Source organism: Megascapheus bottae, chromosome 5, assembly GCF_031878675.1.
Source record: "Megascapheus bottae isolate mThoBot1 chromosome 5, mThoBot2.hap1, whole genome shotgun sequence".
In the NCBI taxonomy this organism is placed as follows: Eukaryota; Metazoa; Chordata; class Mammalia; order Rodentia; family Geomyidae; genus Megascapheus; species Megascapheus bottae.
The window spans coordinates 50,318,601-50,336,339 of NC_143513.1; the positions used below are offsets into that span (position 1 = coordinate 50,318,601).

The window sequence follows — 17,739 nt, forward strand, 5'->3', positions numbered from 1 at the left end:
TATATATGTTTCATCTCTTTCTTTCAGTTTATAAAAGTAAAGAGGACTAATCTTTGAGGAAAGCAGGTGGGGATTTAAGACTGCCAACCCTAGGAAGGAGTGGGCTGTATGAATTTTCAATAAACATCTTTAGAAAGTTGGATCTAATGCCATGGCACAGCTTTTTATTTCCACATAGCTTAACAAATACCACATGGTATCCTAAGAAGTAGCCAGCTGGCTTCAAGAAACCAGGCAGGATATAGACTCAGTGTAAGTCTACATTTCATGGAGGGCCAGTTGTTCTGGATTTCTGGCTGAGTGAAACAACTCCATCACAGCACGGAGAAGTGACACTAAGATGCAGATGATTACAAATACTGCATTTCACTGCACAATAGACAAGTAGAGACCATTGGCCTTGACGAGAGTTCTCCCTAACTCCACTGGAGTCAAATGTCAAAAGTCTCCCAGCTACCAGTCATCTTAAGACATTCAAATGACATGCAAGTGCACTTATTGATTGGTACAAGTATCACTGATAAAATACTGGATCTTACATCAATGATAAGGGTAAGGCCATTGCTTTGCTGTTCCCTTAAACTTACTTACCTTATTTGGAACACATTAGTTTTGGGCTTGCAACAATTAAAATGATGCTATATCAATATTCACTTATCTCTCACTAACTCAAGAAATAAAGATCTGAGTATACATTCGTGTGTGTGTGTGTGTGTGTGTGTGTGTGTGTGTGTGTGTGTGTGAGTCCTGGGGCTTGTACTCAGGGCCTGAGCACTATCCTTGGGCTTTCTCAAGGCTAGCGCTCTACCACTTGTGGCATAGCACCACTTCTGGCTTTTTTCTATGTATGTAGTACCAAGGAATTGAACCCAAGTCTTCATGCATGCTAGGCAAGCCTGAGTATACATTATTAAAAGTAAATGTTATTGGTGAACAATTTCTCAATACAAAAAAGAGTTTTTCTAAAGAATTGACTTTAGAACACAATTCAGAGTATCAATTTTCCTGATAATTATAATGCTGTCATTAAGATGGAAAATTCCTAGGAAAAGATGGCTAAGAGCTGAGCAAAGACCTCTTCAATTTCAAATATCGAAAGAACCAGCTAAGCAAATGATATAAGATTAATATAAGATTAACATCCATTTAAATCTCAGAGGGGAGCAGCTGGCCTTTATCGCAATACCATAGTCTAGGGCCGTATCAATTTGTATCTTTGCTAAAGAATCTATTAGCACCACACACTAGGTAAGATAAAGTCCCAAATGCATGAATGTGTGGGCTAAGGAGCTTAGGCTCTCAGGGTTGTGTCAACATATAATTGCTATTCTGTATGCATTAAGAGATATGAATATAAAAATCCGATTAAGTTAAGCAGGAAAAGAAAATTGATTAAGGCATAGCTTTAAAACTTGAAGCATTCTTTTCACATATTATTTGAGACTTACATTTTCTCTAGGATAATTGTAGCTACATATACAAATAATAATCTCTCCAAATACTGGCCAAAGACTGCAGAGATTCATAAGGAGGTGTAATGAAATCACCCACAACTTACATATAGAATAAACTAAGAAAATGAGAAGTCATAATATTCAACTTACATTTAAGTGAGGAAGTATGAAGATTATGTTCAAAAGAGGAGATTTGCAATTGTGCCCTGGAGTTGGTGAAGCAAAAATAATGCTATACCCTAAGGGTGGGGGAAGAAAGAACTTTACTTGACTGAGATCTGAGGCCTAGTGCATCAAAGCAATGGCTATTGAAGATCTGTGAAAGGGGGACAGATTGAAAACTGTAAGACCACAAGGGACAATCAGGCCAGACATTACCTAAAATGACCAAAGAGACAAAAAAGAGGTAGATATTCCTGGATGTCTTACTAGTGAATGGAGAGATGGAAATAAGTATTGGAAAGCAAGAATCACAAGGAAGTAAAAGGAAGTAAACAGAATCACAAGAGGTCAAAGAATCACAGGAGTGGGAGATACACCGACTCCTGAAAGTGACATCATTTCTCATGGCATTGTACCAGTACTCTAGAAACGAAAGACTTGGCAAATCAAACCCTCTGAGTTTTGGTTGCTACTGATTTTGGAAAACCCTATTCTACATCACCTATAAGGCTATTATGAGGGAAAAAGAAAACGAGAGAGAGAGAGAGAGAGAGAGAGAGAGAGAGAGAGAGAGAGAGAGAGAGAGAGAGAGAGAGAGAGAGAATTTGACTCTTTTCTTCATATAATGAAAAATGTATTTTAAATTTAATAGGCAGGGCCAGAAGTTTGGCCTAGTGGTAGAATGCACAAAGACCTGGGTTAGATTCCTTGGTACCACATACATAGAAAAAAAGCCGGAAGTGGTGCTGAGGCTCAAATGGTAGAGCTCTAGCCTTGAGAAGGTCCAAGGATAGTGCTCAGGCCCTGAGCTCAAGCCCAGGACTGGCAATAAATAAATAAATAAATAAATAAATAAATAAATAAATAAAATAAATTTAATAGGCAAAACTTAAGATGGAGCACTGAACTATTAAGTCCCTACGAATCAAAGGGTAATGGGAGACTTGTGTATACAAAGATATTTGATAATAGGTTCTGAATAATTAGTATGCACTATACTTGCTAACAAAGTTTAATAACTATGTAGCCCAGTAAAAACGACAATTATTTTTTCTTAATATTGTTTTAAAGTTAATCTTCCATTAAGTTACTAAGAAAATCTCAGTGATTCCTATAACATAGAAGATAAAAAATATTTGGTAATTCAAAAAGAATAGAAGTAACAAATAGTAATAACATAATTATAAAAGTTGCCATTCACCATGAATACACCTGACAATGTCATTCGCAAATACATATAAGCTTAAATAAAATATAACCAATTAAACCATTGTCATATTTATATTTAATATTGCTATATATAAAAATCATAAACAGATAGGAATATCAGGATGTTTTAGCACTGATGAGTTTTTGTATCTTTTCCCACAGATGTAGCAAATTTATACAGAAAGAAAAAATAAAAGGAATAAAACTAAGCAAAATAAGAAAATAATCCCCCATGAGCTAGTTTCAAAATGTACTTCAGAACAAATATAACCAAAGAAATGAAAGATCTGTATACTAAAAACTTAAAATTGTGATGGGAGATGTTGAAGTCTATGCAAACAAATGGGAAGAAAATTTAAACACAATTAAAATGAATAGAAGCTTAGCAGCAGTTATCAGCAACAGAGTTGGAGAGGAAATGGAGAGATGGGAGGGTAGAGAGTTACAGCTGGTAGGATAAATAAGTAAGATAAAATATCTAATATGATGTGTTAGATTATAGTTAATAGCATTATGTATAATAGAAAGGTTGTAGTTAATAATATTATGTATTGAAATTTGCGAAAAGTGGATGTTAGGAAATGAATATGAGTACAATAAGTAGAAACTTGCTTTGGGAGTGGTCAAAGAGGCATGCACAAGATTGGAGGGAGAAATAGGGAGCAATTGCAGTCATTCCATTCAACCCACATTATGTAAAATGTAAACTGTGTAACTTGAGGGCAGGGCGGGAGAGGGAGAATGGAGGGAGGAATGTAGGAAGAGTGACATTGACCACGAAACATTGTACTCATAACCTGACTTATGAAATTGTAAGCTCTTTGTACAACTACTGTACGTATGTATGTGTATGTGTATATGTATATATGTATATATGTATCTGCATATATATGTATGTATCTATGTAACTAGCTATTATGACAAGCGATAAACACCTTATCTGTGGTCATCATTTCTCAATGGCTATGTATATTAAAACAGTATGCTGCATAACTTGAATTTACACCCAAACAGGTCTAAGCTTCTAATAATTTTGAATCTACTGTTGGAATGAGGGATATAACTTTATTCTTCTTTGTGTGAGTGTATAGTGAGAAGATTAAAATGCTTAAACTCTTTTCTGTAGCATTTTCTCCTAAGTAAAACAGAAACATGATTGATAGTTAATCACTTCTTAAACCTTACGTTTAAATTTGTTAGTCACTTCTTAGTCCTTATATTTGTATTTTTTCTATGTACTATATAGTCAATATACTAGTATATTTGAGAATGAAAAATAACCAATTGGTTTTCCTTGAAATTTTCATTTTTCTTAGGGCTAAAATGTCCAAGAAAATAATTATACTCTCCTACTGCACCTAAGAAGTTTGATGGAGCTTAGCCCCTTTTGTGCTGATGGCATACATGATTAAGCCTGATTGTGGGGGTCAGAAAATGCTTTTTGATGAAGAGAGGAGTCACTTTGTCAAATAGTTGCAAAGAAAGAAAAACTTATGCTAAGGCAGGATTTGGTGTTTCTCGTGTGTGATTCAAAAGTATAGCACAATCTTTATAATTATTCTTTACAATCTCTCCCCCCCCCCTCTCTCTCTCTCTCTCTCTCTCTCCCCCCCCCCCTCTCTCTCTCTCTCTCTCTCTCTCTCTCTCTCTCTCTCTCTCTCTCTCTCTCTCTCTCCCTCTCTCTCTCTCTCTCTCTCTCTCTCTCTCTCTCTCTCTCTCTCTCTCTCTCTCTCTCTCTCTCTCTCTCTCTTTTTTGAGACAGGACCTTATCATGATGTTCAGGCTGGCTTCACACACTTGTTCCCCCTGTCTCTTGTTTCCTCTTATCTGCCTGAATGCTAAGATAGGTGTATATCACTATGCCCAGATAATACATATCATTAAAAGCTACTTTAAGTCTAATAAACCAAAACCCCTGAATCCATTAAATCGAAACTTGCAGGCCTTCATATGCAAAATTTGAGAACCACATCATAGAAAAGAGAAGCAATGTGACACAGCTTGCAAACAGCAGATAATTTAGTTTCACCTAATTCCAGCTTAGAGATGGTGGTGAAGTAGTAGAAGATGATCTGGGGAGGAACCACAGTGTATACAAAAGAAATCTTAATGACACATGAGAAGCTTAAAGATGAACATAAAGATTTAACAGAAAGCTAAGAGTTTTAAGCTTTCTAGTCATTGACAAACATGCAAGGTAATCAGATTTTTCTCCTATAAAGTGCCCTAGCATCAGGGTGCAAGATTAGATATGGAGAAGATATAGGCAGGAAGAACAAATGAGCTGTTCCTATTTTCCCGACACTGATAAGAGGGATTAGAATAGAGTTAAATACATTTAAATACATACACTTGGAGAATTAATTGGATATGTGGCTGAAGGGAAAAGAAGTAATTTGGAATGATTCTGATTGTCATATTTGTTTGCTTTCATCCCTAAGTATATAATGATACATTGTTGATATTTTTAAAGCTTCAATTTGCATCTTTTCCAAGTTCATTGTTTTCAAAAATTTCTGTGTTTTCTTTCTAAAAAACATGAAGCTGGTGAAAATTCCTACCACCATCATGGGGTTTACAAAGTTTTAAAAATTTCAAAGGAAGATCTATGGAACCTTGCAATTTCCAAGGTTATATTTTCAGACATGAAAGTATAAATGTAAAGAAGACATGAGTTGTAGTACACACTTTTTTTTTCAGTGAAAGATTTTCATCTTATTTAAGTCATCTCCTGTCTTTTGGGCTTTGTTTTTGTTTTTTTCCTTCGATTGTGTCACAAAATGAGACATTCCTCATGTCTGCCTGCTAAAACCACAGAACTTCAGTCTTACTCTACCAAGAAGAAATTTCCTTCTGACTGTGAAATACCCTATGACTGCTTACAATTCCTTTTTTCCATTTTTAAAATATTTTATTGTAATTAATAGAGGGTTACATTATATTCACCAGATAGAAGGTACATTTCTTAACAATCATTGCTACCCCTTCTTATGTTTTTGTCCCCATTTTCCTCCCCCACCCTCTCCCCTCATCTTGTTTTCCCCTTCCCTATCCTATTTCAAATAAATATACATATATATGTATACAATATATCAGATAACAAGGTAGGTTGAGAAATATGAGTATATTAAGAACAGTCACACCTTATATGGCTCTTGTTTCTATATCTTGGAGGTCTTTTCATTTAGCCTTATTCCATATGGCCTTATGTACCTAGGTTTTGCTCTATTGTAAATCTCTGCTAGGAGAGCCCAAGGTTTCTACTGATCCTGACAAATGAGGGAAACCTTTGAGCCTATGTTCCTTTGAGTCTGACTTACTTCACTTAATATGCTTTTTTCTAAGTCTTTTCATTTACTTACAAATGGGGCGATGACATTCTTTCTGACAGCAGCACAGAATTCCATTGTGTTTAAATACCACATCTTGTTGATCCAGTCATCAACTGAGGAGCATTTAGGTTGGTTCCATATCTTTGCTATGGTAAACAGTGCTGCAATGAACATCGTTGTGCTAGTGGATATAGCATGTTCTTCTTTCTGGATGATTGGGTAAATGTCAAGTAGTGGAATTGCTGGATCATAGGGGAGCTCTATGTTGAGTCTTTTGAGGAACCAAATGGATCAAACCTCGAGGTAAAAGCAGATACACTGAAAACTTTACAAGTAGGAATAGAAGATATACTAGGTCTCCTTGGCACAGATTGAAACTTTCTTAATAAGGACCCAGAAACACAACAAATCAAAGAACGTCTGGATAAGTGGGACTGCATTAAACTGCAGAGCTCCTGTATGGCAAAGGACATAGCTAGCAAACAAAATAGAAAGCCCAGCGAGTGAGAGAAGATCTTCACTACCTATACAACAGACAATGGCCTCATATCTAAAATATACCAACAGCTCAAAAAATTGAATCACTCCAACACTAATCTCCAAAGAAACAACCATCCCATTAAAAGATGGGCCAAAGACTTAAAGAGAGTCTTCTCTGAAGAAGAAATAAGAATGACCTATAGACACATGAAGAAATACCTGACAACTCTGGCCATAAAAGAAATGCAAATCAAAACAACTCTAAGATTCCACCTCACCCCAGTTATAATTATTTTTAATAGTTAAAATCTTTATATTTACTTTTAACTTTGAATTATCACAAATATTTGCAGGGGTGTAAATAGTGCTTGAGTGCATGTGTTTTCAGAGGAGCTCAGTGAAAAGGTTCCTCATCCATGTTGAGCAGAGCTATGAATACAGATGTGAGCCACTGAGGGCCCTGGCTGTAGCAGGTGTTAAAAATAACAAGCAGCGAATTAAGCAAGCTTCCTTTTAGGAGGGGAAGGGGAAGCACAGAAATGGTATGACAAAGAGTGAAGGAATTTAACAGTGATACTCACTAGACACTGTGCTAAAAATCCTATACAACTTGGTAAGGAGAGGGATTGGGAGGGGGAAACTGGAAGAAAATGAGGGAGAGGGTGACACTGCTCAAATATGTGCTTTCCCATATTTTTTTACCTGTCCTGGGGATTGAACTCAGGGCCTGAGCACTGTCCTTGGACTTTCTCAAGGCTAGAGCTCTCCACTTGAGCCACAGCACCACTTCTGGCTTTTTTCTATGTATGTTGTACCAAGGAATCGAACCTGAGTCTTTGTGCATGCTAGGCAAGCACTCTACCACTAGGTCAACTCCGGGCCCCTTATCCACATGTTGAGGTCCTCTTTACAAATGCATTTTTGATGTAAGAATATGTATAATAACATTATATATGAATATATAATATGTATTAAATGTATATTTCCTTCTTCATGTTTTCTTCATCCTGTCCCCTATTGTTGACAGTCATTGCTACCTGGGATATTGCTGCCTGTTAGAATAAGTTTGAAATAACTTTTCAAAGATTGTGCAAACAAAAGGCAAATACATTTCTGATTCTACTAACCACAGGTCATACTTTTAAACATGTTAATTTCACTCAGAAAACAGTGTTCAAAACATTTTGCTTTATAGAGAAACAATCTAACCATAATTATAGAAAGCATTATTAAATTATCCAAAATAATTTAACCATGGAATTTAAATGACTAAATCATGAGTGATTGCTGATTGTTGGTACAATGTAAACATTTTGAATAGTACAAAAATTTTAACACCCTTATTGTTCTCCAAATCATTTTTGGTGGGACGAATATAACAGGGAATATGGAAAGTCATCTATGTATATGTAGGCACAAATATGTGCATGTACACAGGTAGATGGATAGAAAGGAAACATAGATATAGAGATAGAGATACAACCTAATTTTTAACCATTTGAATATTTTTTTATTTTAATTCAGATCAAAAGGTTTTCTTTCACTCTTTGAAATAAGCCCACTTCCTTATCAGTTACCATCTGACATTATAGAAGGAGTACAAGTAGATGAGCTCCATAATACCATTTGAAATATTTTGTCAAGTGCTGACAAATCTGCACCATTTTCTTCTTGGGCCTATGCCTTACACTTATACTGAAATATATTTCCCCATTTTTATGTTCCTATATGTTAAAGTTTTCTGGTTATATGGTTTTACTTCATTTTTGATATTGTCTTCTGAAATTAAGACTAGCCATCCCAAGAACTAGGAGAATAATTTGCATTTATGCCTTCTATATAAGAGAATTCCATCTCATAAGTACATGGACATTAAAAATGCTAAGTTCATATTTGAGTAGCAGCTACTTATGTATACACAACACACAACTGTAAAAGTAATCGATAAAGTTTTTCAGAGAAATGGAAGAGTTTTTCATTATTCTACTATTTTGTTTTTATTATTAAGGTGATATACAGAGAAGTAACCATTTCATAAGTTAGGTTTAGAACCGCGAGCCTCCGATCTCAGCCTCCTGAGTAGCTAGGATTATAGGCGTGAGCCACCACACCTGGCTATGAGAATATTTCTTTGGGGGGCAGTGTCAGCCTTTCCTTTGCTCTCCCCAGTTTCCCCCTCCTTATCCAGACACGAGTTGTACAGCAATTGTAAAAGTAATTTTTATCCATAAGATTATGAGCACATGCCCCCTCTACATGCTACCCTACTAGTCTTCAGCTAAAACTGTAACGAAATTGCGAGTGTTCTTTCTAGAGTGTTTCTTCAGGTTCAGCCTTTTCCTGGCAGAGAAACGCTTTGATATCTTCTTTTCATCTTTCTCCAAGGCTGAAATCAACAAAATAATAATCAGCACCACATGTCCACAGTGCAGAAGCTCACTTGAGCTCAGCTTTTTCATTATGCTTACGAATTCAGCTTATCTTCTTTGTACTGAAGATAAAGTCACTTGTTCTTGTAATACATCCTCCTGATAACATTCTACCTTTTAAGATGCAAGGGCGTGGCAATGGACTGCTACAGCCAGCCAGAATGTGAATTTAACAAACAGATCAGCATGGAAGAGTCATTTATGTTGGATTAGTCTACAAATGACAATTTGTTAGTTGTAAAATGGATACAGCATACATCATTTTGCTTATGAATTACTTGCAAAGTTTGTGTAAAAACTGGGTAAGAAGAAATGCATTACCTTCTGCACAAACACGTTCACAATCCTTCATGTAATAAAAGTTATTTTCATTTCCCCCACAGCCAGTGTAGGTAAAGGCCTTGCAGACTTTGTATCTTGCATCAAAATAATAGCGAGTCACATTAGCAGAGCACAATCCCTCATCTTTTGGACTGTAACAGAAGGATGGAGCTTTTAAGAAAAAGAAAGTAAGAATAGCAAAATTAATGAACAGTGATGGTTAAGTAAGTGAAGAACATCTAATCCCATGCAAACTTTATTCCGAATCACAAATATTTCACTAAATCTTTAGTCTCAAGTTGAAGGCAAGCTTGCATGCTGTTTCCTGGTAATACTAAATCCATGTGTGTGTGTGTGTGTGTGTGTGTGTGTGTGTGTGTGTGTGTGTGTGTGTGAGAGAGAGAGAGAGAGAGAGAGAGAGAGAGAGAGAGACAGACAGACAGACAGAGAGACAGAGACAGAGACAGAGACAGAGAGACAGAGAGAGAGAGAGAGAGAGAGAGAGAGAGAGAGAGAGAGAGAGAGAGAGAGAGAGAGTACTGGGGCTTAAATCCAATGCCTTGAGGCCTTGGAGCTTTTCATCTTAGATTTTTCTCCTAGATTCTTCCCTCAAAACTGGTGTTCTATCATTTGAGTCACAGCTCCACTTAGGTTTTTGGTGGTTAATGTAGATAAGAGTCTCACAGACTGTTCTGCCAGTGCTACCCTTGAACTGAAATCCTCAGATGTCAGCCTCCTGACTATAGAGGATTATTGGCATTAGCCACCAGCACCCAATTGATTGTTACATGTTTTTGAAATGTGATTGTGTCTTGCATCTGAAGAGATGCCTAGGCCATTTACCTTCACAACTGTTTAACAGTGCACAAACAGCCTACTATTTCAAAGATGGGAGGTGTAAAATGGAGTAAGTAAGAGGTAATAAATAAAGGAGACAGAGAATGTCTTTGCTGCAATTTGCAAGTACAAAAGAATATAGAAGGATAATCAAAATCTTGAGTACATAATCCCACTAGCTGATTCTACACAAACCTGAGGCTTTGGCCTTTATTAAAGGGTACTATAATTTTATTCTAAAATCAAAGAGATGAGAAACAGAAACTGAGCATAACTTATCTAACATGCTTAGGACAGGGAACATTTCAAAATTTGTCAAATTGGTGATATTTCATATGCATAATGAGAGATCTTTGAGATGCGACTCAAGTCTAATCAAGAAATTAAGTTTCATTTAAACCATATACTCATTGCTCGAAGAGATTTTTCTCTGCAATAGTTTTAGCATGTCTGCATTGGACCTCCATTACATGAGGTCAGGAATGAAATTTTCCACAGTGCTTGAATTTCTGATTCAGATTACCTTTGACTTCAGGCTTTTTGAATGAGGGGTATTCAACTAGACCCTGTAGTTCTAAGGAAACAACACTGAAAAAAAGCAGCAACATTTTGAATAATGGTTTTTGTCCCTTGGGTCAGCCTGGAGAATTTGGCAAGTCATTAACTTCTAGCTTGAATCTTCACCTACAAAAATGGTAAGCTGCTATTTTTCTTGGGGATGTAGTATTAAGACTGACATAGTCTGCTTTAGGTCCCAAGCACAATGAAATAAAGTAACAATGATATGGCAGACTCCTTGAAATTACCAGAATACAAAGTATGTTAATTTCAAAGCAAATGATTGCTTGTTTTACTCAAAATTCTTAAAAGAAACATCGAAATAGACACACAATCTAAAAAAATCATGGCTTACTTTCCTTCTTTGGCAGACAATAGTTCCTACAAGTGTCTTCGTCAGGGAATTGGTTCTGATTGTGTTCACAGAGACCAGAGGTGAATTTTTCACATGCCATGGAACTTAAATTGAAGAAATACTGCTGTGTTGGGGGTCCACATGGACCCTTACTGACTTCTAAACGGCAAATGAGAGGAACTTCTAAGGAGGAAAAGAGGGAATCAAATAATAGCATTTAAAAGTAGTCATTTTACTATTACTTTAAAAGAAAACCCCCAATTTCAGGAACAACTAAGAAAGAAAGAAAAACAATGACATTTAGTGACTTCCTTTTCTTTCTTTTTTTTTTTTCTTTTTCTAAACACAGTGTATCCAGACCTGACACTGCTGTGATGTATCTTTCCAATTCAGTGGCGAGACTGTTTCCTGGCTAAGGCTGTGTCCGAAGTTAATCAAAGCTTCTTCCTAAGAGTATGTATTTCCCCTGACTCATTTCCTTAACTAGAAAAAAAAAAAACAACGCCTTACACTCTTTAAGGATAAAAATAATAACAAAGCAAAGATCTACTCAAGTTGAAGGCAGTTATTGTGAATCTAAACTTCGTGTCCACACGAATGTCTCAGGACCCAAGTGAAATGAGAAGAAGCGAAAACCCAATTTTAGAATAAAATACTTCACACCGATGGTTAATAGGCTCTGACCTCTAGACTGAAAACTCCAGGAAAGCTCTTCAGTTGTCCCTAACATACGGAGCCTTTACATTCCCTGGGAGGAGCTCGGGGGCAGAGATGCCATGCAACCCAGACGGACCTTGACAGTGCTTGTAGATGTCCTTTGCTCAAGGCTTGGAGACCCTGGGGCTCCCATGGCCCGGGGAACACTAGCTCTGGGAAGGCAGTTGGTGCCTAGCCGCCCTTTGGGGGAGGAAGCCGCAGCATGTCTGGGCTCGGGACACTCACTCGGGATCCTCCAGCACGCGTCCTCGCAGTCCTCCAGGGTGTGGAAATTGTTGGCGTTACCGTAGCAGCCCCCGTAAAAGAACGCTTGGCAGGTCTGCGTGTGCCTGTCGTAGTGGTACCTGGGGAGCAGGGCCCGGCAGAGGCCTTGGTCCGGGGGCAGAAGGCAGATCTGCGGGTTCTTTCCTACATGAGAGGCAGGACCCAAGGTCACAGGGACAGGCGCACTGTCCCTGGGGACTTCGGTCCCATCCCGGGAACAGAGACAACTTACCATTGGGGTAACCCCCCAGTGGGACTTGGGGGACAGCAGAGGGAAAGAGCAGTGGGGAGGGGAGCCTGGGAAGACGCCCTGCGTGGATACCTGTGGGGTCCCCAGCATCCGAAAGGGGCGCAACCTTCACCAGCAGCAGCTGCAGGAGCCACAGTCCCAGGGGGTGAGCAGGTTCCATGGCGCGGGTTCCAGCTGCCCAAAGCCTGTGAAGAAGGAGCCAGGCAGGAGGAGCTGTGCTGTGTCTCAACTTCAGGCGGTGGGCTCGGCTTTATGTGGGAAGAACCCATCTGACCCCCGACGGGGCGGAGGCTGTTGGGAGGCTGATTCATGCCTAGGACAGTGACTAACCCTCCCCACCTGCCCTCCCCACCTCCCCATCCCCCCACCCTACCAGCCCCACCGCACCCCCCCTCCCAGCCCTGAAGAGAATTCAGTGGGGAGGAGAGGGGGAGGAAATCCCCATCACGTTGAAGAGTTGAGCTTACTATCCATACTTTCTCCTTTGGCCAGAGGGATGTATCCCAACTGTGTTTATGTCTGTTGTCTGTGGTTTCCCAACGTTGACACAAACCAGGAAGCCAGAGGAAAATGACCTAGGGGACATTGCTCAATGTACCGAATTGCTGCATCACAGCTAGGGAGCCTGCACTCACGTCTGGAGACCCAGAAATACACGGAGGTGAAGGGCCCGAAAAACAGAGATGTATGGGTCTCATTGGGGTCAAGTGTTCCTTACAGTTGAGTCTGTATTAGATTTGATATCTAAATGGACTTTACAGAAAATCCCTTCTGTATGGATTCTGATGGAATTCTAATTTATTTATTTCTTTAATTAGAGACTCCTAAAACATCTTATGTGTTGTGGTCGGATGATTTTTTTTTTTTTTTTTTTTAGCCACTGAGTTGACATCCTCTGTAATCAAGAATTAGAACATTTATTTTCATCGGAGAAAGTTCCCAAATACTGGACTCTGCCCAGAGTGGAGTCTTCCCATCTCCAGAACAAAATTCATAGAAAATGAATCAGTGTCTATATAACACTTTTATTTCTCTCTCTCTCTCTCTCTCTCTCTCTCTCTCTCTCTCTCTCTCTCTCTCTCTCTCTCTCTCTCTCTCTCTCTCTCTGTGTGTGTGTGTGTGTGTGTGTGTGTGTGTGTGTGTGTGTGTGTGTACATGCATTAGTCTTGAACTCAGGAACTGTTTTCTCCCTTGGCTTTTTCTGTTTAGGGCTGGAGGTCTAACACTTGAGTCATACCACTTCTGGCTTTAGATAAGAATTTCACCAACTTATCCTTCTCTGTCACCCTGCACTAGAATGAACTCCAAATGGATCAAAGACCTCAAGGTAAAAGCTGACACACTGAAAACTTTACAAGAAGGAATAAGAGACACACTAGGCCTCCTAGGACCAAGAAACACAACAAATCAGAGAAAGGCTGGATAAGTGGGACTGCATTAAACTGCAGAGCTTCTGTAGAGCAAAGGACATAGCTAGTAAATTAAATAGGAAGCCTACAGAACGGGAGAAGATCTTCACTAACCATACAACAGACAAAGGCCTCATATCCAAAATATATTAACAGCACAAAAAATTGAATCACTCCAAAACTAACCTCCAAAGTAACAACCATCCCATTAAAAGATGGGCCAAAGAAAATAGCACGACACTAAATGTAAGGAACTCCAGGATAAGGAAACAAATGCCATATAATGAATGACTGTTGTCCTTAATGTACTACGTTATCGCTCATCTCTTTTGCTGTCCCTAGGTTATCTCATATTGTTACAGTATTTCATTTTGTTATCTGATATATTGGATATATGCGTATTTGGTTATTTGAAATTGGATAGGCAAGGGGGGAAAACAAGATGAGGGGTGGAGGTGGGGGGGAGGGAAATGGGAACCAAGACATGAGAAAGGGTATCAATGTATGTGAAGTAATGCACCTTCCATCTGGCGAATATGAGGTAACCCTTCTAATAATTACAATAAAAATTTATGAAAAAAAAGATGGGCCAAAGACTTAAAGACAGTCTTCTCTGAAGAAGAAACAAAAATGGCCCATAGACACATGAAGAAATGCTCGACATCTCTGGCTATAAAAGAAATGTAAATCAAAACAACACTAAGATTAAGATTCCACCTCACTCCAGTTAAAATGGCCTTGATCAAGAAATCTAATAACAACAGATTTTGGCAGGGATATGACCAGGAGGGATAACTACTACACTGTTGGTGGGAGTGCAAACTCATTCAACCACTATAGAAAGCAGTATGGCAGTTCCTCAAAAGACTAAACAGAGAGCTCCCCTGTGACCCAGCAATTCCACTCCTTGGCATTTACCAAACGTCCAGAAACAAGGGCCTACTAAATCACTAGGACAATGATGTTCATTGCAGCACTATTTAGCATAGCAAAGATATGGAACCAACCCAGATGCCCCTCAGTGGATGATTGGATCAACAAGATGTGGTATTCATACACAATGGAATTCTATGCTGCCATGAGAAAGAATGACATTGCCTCATTTCTAAGGAAACAGAAAGACTTGGAAAAAATCATATTAAGTGAAGTAAACCAGACTCAAAGGAACATAGGCTCACTGGCTTCCCTCATTTTGTCATAATCAGTAGAAACCTTGGGCTCTCCTAGCAGAGATTTGCAATAGAGCAAAACCTACATACATAAGGCCATACAGTATGACGCTAAATGAAAGGACCTCTAGGATATAAAAACAAAAGCCATATAATGAGTGATTGTTGTCCTTAATGTACTATGTTATCTCTCATCTCTTTTGCTGTCCCTTGATTATCTCACATTGTTACAGTATTTCATTTTATTATCTGATATATTGGATAAATGCATATTTGGTTATTTGAAATTGGATAGGGAAGGGGGGAAATCAAGATGAGGGGTGGGGGTGGGGGGGTGGGAAATGGGGACCAAGACATGAGAAAGGGTATCAATGTATGTGAAATAATGCACCTTCTATCTGGTGAATATAATGTAACCCTTCTATTAATTACAATGAAAAATATATGATAAAAAAGAATGTCACCAACTTTTCTCTCCCAACTAGCTTTGAACTGAAATCCTCAGATCTAAGCCTCCTAAGTAGCTAGAATTATATTCTTTTTTTGATTCACTTATATTTATATAATTTTTGTCCAATATATTATAAATATCCTGGTTTTGCTTATATATCACAAATCTCTCATTTTGATTTTATGACTATGGATGGATCATGATGCATTGTTAAATGGCAACTCCTTTGTATAAAGAGAGTAAAAGAGGAAAAACTCACTTCCTAATCTATGTGAAATTTGTATTACCTTTGGGGAAAAAACTTAGAAATATTAGGACCTGCCACACAGTTTCTAAAATTGTCACACTGACTAACCCTCCGTCACCACTCATGTATGACAACAACCACTGTAATTTTCAAGATGTCATGTACAACTCCAGAGACATGCCCTGGGGTGAGGCCTTAGGCTTTGAGACTAGTTCTTTCTCACATATTTACTAATGTACGTGGATCTATTACAGTTTGTTTCTCTTTTGACGCATTACCCTGTGACTAGCTTTTTGTTTAACAAAAATATCTGAAAAAATTATTCAAATATTTTGGAGGATAGTTGAAGTAGCTCTCTCAATGAATGCATATTCTTTCCTCTCCATTTCCTCTTGTTTTGCTTGACATTGTCTAGTGAGTGATTATTCTGTTTTTATCCAACTGCCCCAATGGAGGTCATGCAAGGGAGTTGATTCAAGTTTTCTTCCAAAGAGTCCAGGCCCTGAGTTCAAGCCACAGGACTGGCAAAAAAAATTCAAGTTCTCTTCCAAGCTTCTGGAAAAATCTGAAAAGTATAAGGCTCTGTCATATAATGGGCCAACACTCTGAGATATTTTGTACATCACCTGTCTTCTGTCCATTTCCAACCACTCTGAAGTCAGAGTACAGAATCTTATCCTTAGCAATAGACTAATGGGCTCCAGAAGTGAGTCAGCTTTTGATGACCTGGTATGGTTAAGTATAACAAAGTTATAGAGGCAAAAATTTAACTTAAAGCTCTCTAAAGGAGACAAGAAGAGGGAGGGATCTTTGTTATGCATAGTTTACTAGTTTCCATTAGTGAATATAGAATTGGAGAGCGATGGGGTATTGTCAGTTCTCCAGCACAAAAGCCAGTGGTTTTGGACCAATACCTTCACAGGAGAAACAGACTCTTCAACACCTTCCCAGATATTGTGAAATGAGGGAAACCTTTACCCATGCATCATGATTGGGAGAAAAGTTGACTTCACACTTACCTATTCCCTTACTGCAAATATAATTAAATATATCCAAAGATGCAGTAAAAGGAAATTCAAGAGCTGATAGTAAATCAAAGTTGTTAACTCAACAGTGACAACTGTCATTTTCTCTTGTTTTCAGCTAATGAACACTTTTGGTCATGTTCTGCTCACCCAAAAAGATGAATGAAGCTTTTGGGACATGGCAGACACTTTGAGAAAATGCATATTTTGTGTGAAAGAAGTATTTTTTGGAATCAGAGGAAATCTGGGTTTTATTGCTTTTTCCTTGACAAGTTACTTACATTCTGCTGGCCAGAGCAAAACAACAAAACAAATAAACAACAAAATAATACTATTGCACAAGACTGTAGAATGAATGTGTTAAGGATTAAATGTTTAGTTCCCAATTATTCCATGATTCAACCCCATCACTCACACATCTATGAAGTAGAGCTGAATTCATCCATGTCATTCTCTATCCAACTTCTATTAACAAATGTGGAGTACATTTTTTAAGATCAGTAAACAGGACAATGTGAACTGCCCTTGTGGTACTAAAATCTGTGATCTTGATCTCATCTGCTCTTCTTGGTTGAAGAGGTCACACCAGTTAGATGTCATTTTTTTGGGTAGTTTCTTTTAAGGTAATGAACTTTAGAGTACTTTCAGCTAAGGCAGAATACTCAGTCAACTCTGAGAGATCATGATTCATGAACTTGGATCAGGAGAGGAGCAAAAACAGGCTTCTTGGCTTTCTGCAGGGAGTCTACAAACACAGAGTGAAACCAGTGCTCACAGAACTATACCCATGTTACTTTTTTATGCAAAATGAACTATGCCTTAACACCTCTATCACCACTGAAAGAGGAAGAACTGAAGAAGAGGGACAATTAGAAGATTGTGCTTATTAAGCCATGTTAGCAGAAAGGAAAGACTCTAAATGAAAAGCACACTTCCAAAGTAAAAGGCTCTAAATGTCCTGGAAATGACTTCTACCATTTCTGAAATGATACTGGGGACCAACCGAGAGAAGCAAAATGACTTCCACGTAGCCCCCAAAGGAAGATTATGATTCTGTATTTCCTTAAGCC

General features: G+C 38.2%; 1 protein-coding gene across 1 annotated transcript; it reads right to left on the bottom strand.

Moving 5' to 3' along the window:
- Positions 1-8,690: 8,690 nt before the first annotated feature.
- On the bottom strand, positions 8,691-12,547 carry Tfpi2 (tissue factor pathway inhibitor 2). The gene is made up of 5 exons (XM_090332346.1): positions 12,441-12,547; positions 12,080-12,262; positions 11,138-11,320; positions 9,388-9,558; positions 8,691-9,023 (listed from the first exon to the last, which is right to left on the bottom strand). Exons 1-5 carry the CDS (start codon positions 12,526-12,528, stop codon positions 8,905-8,907), a joined length of 744 nt encoding a protein of 247 aa, XP_090188472.1. The 5' UTR covers positions 12,529-12,547; the 3' UTR covers positions 8,691-8,904.
- Positions 12,548-17,739: the final 5,192 nt, after the last annotated feature.

Bases quoted from the DNA above. Each gene is read 5' to 3' on its own strand.
- Tfpi2 (XM_090332346.1), bottom strand. From the start codon at position 12,528: ATGGAACCTGCTCACCCCCTGGGACTGTGGCTCCTGCAGCTGCTGCTG. The intron at 11,321-12,079 runs GTGAGTGTCCCG...TTTCCTCCTTAG, and splicing joins CGCGTGCTGGAGGATCCCGA to AAGTTCCTCTCATTTGCCGT. The intron at 9,559-11,137 runs GTAAGCCATGAT...TTTTCTTAAAAG, and splicing joins TTGTCTGCCAAAGAAGGAAA to CTCCATCCTTCTGTTACAGT.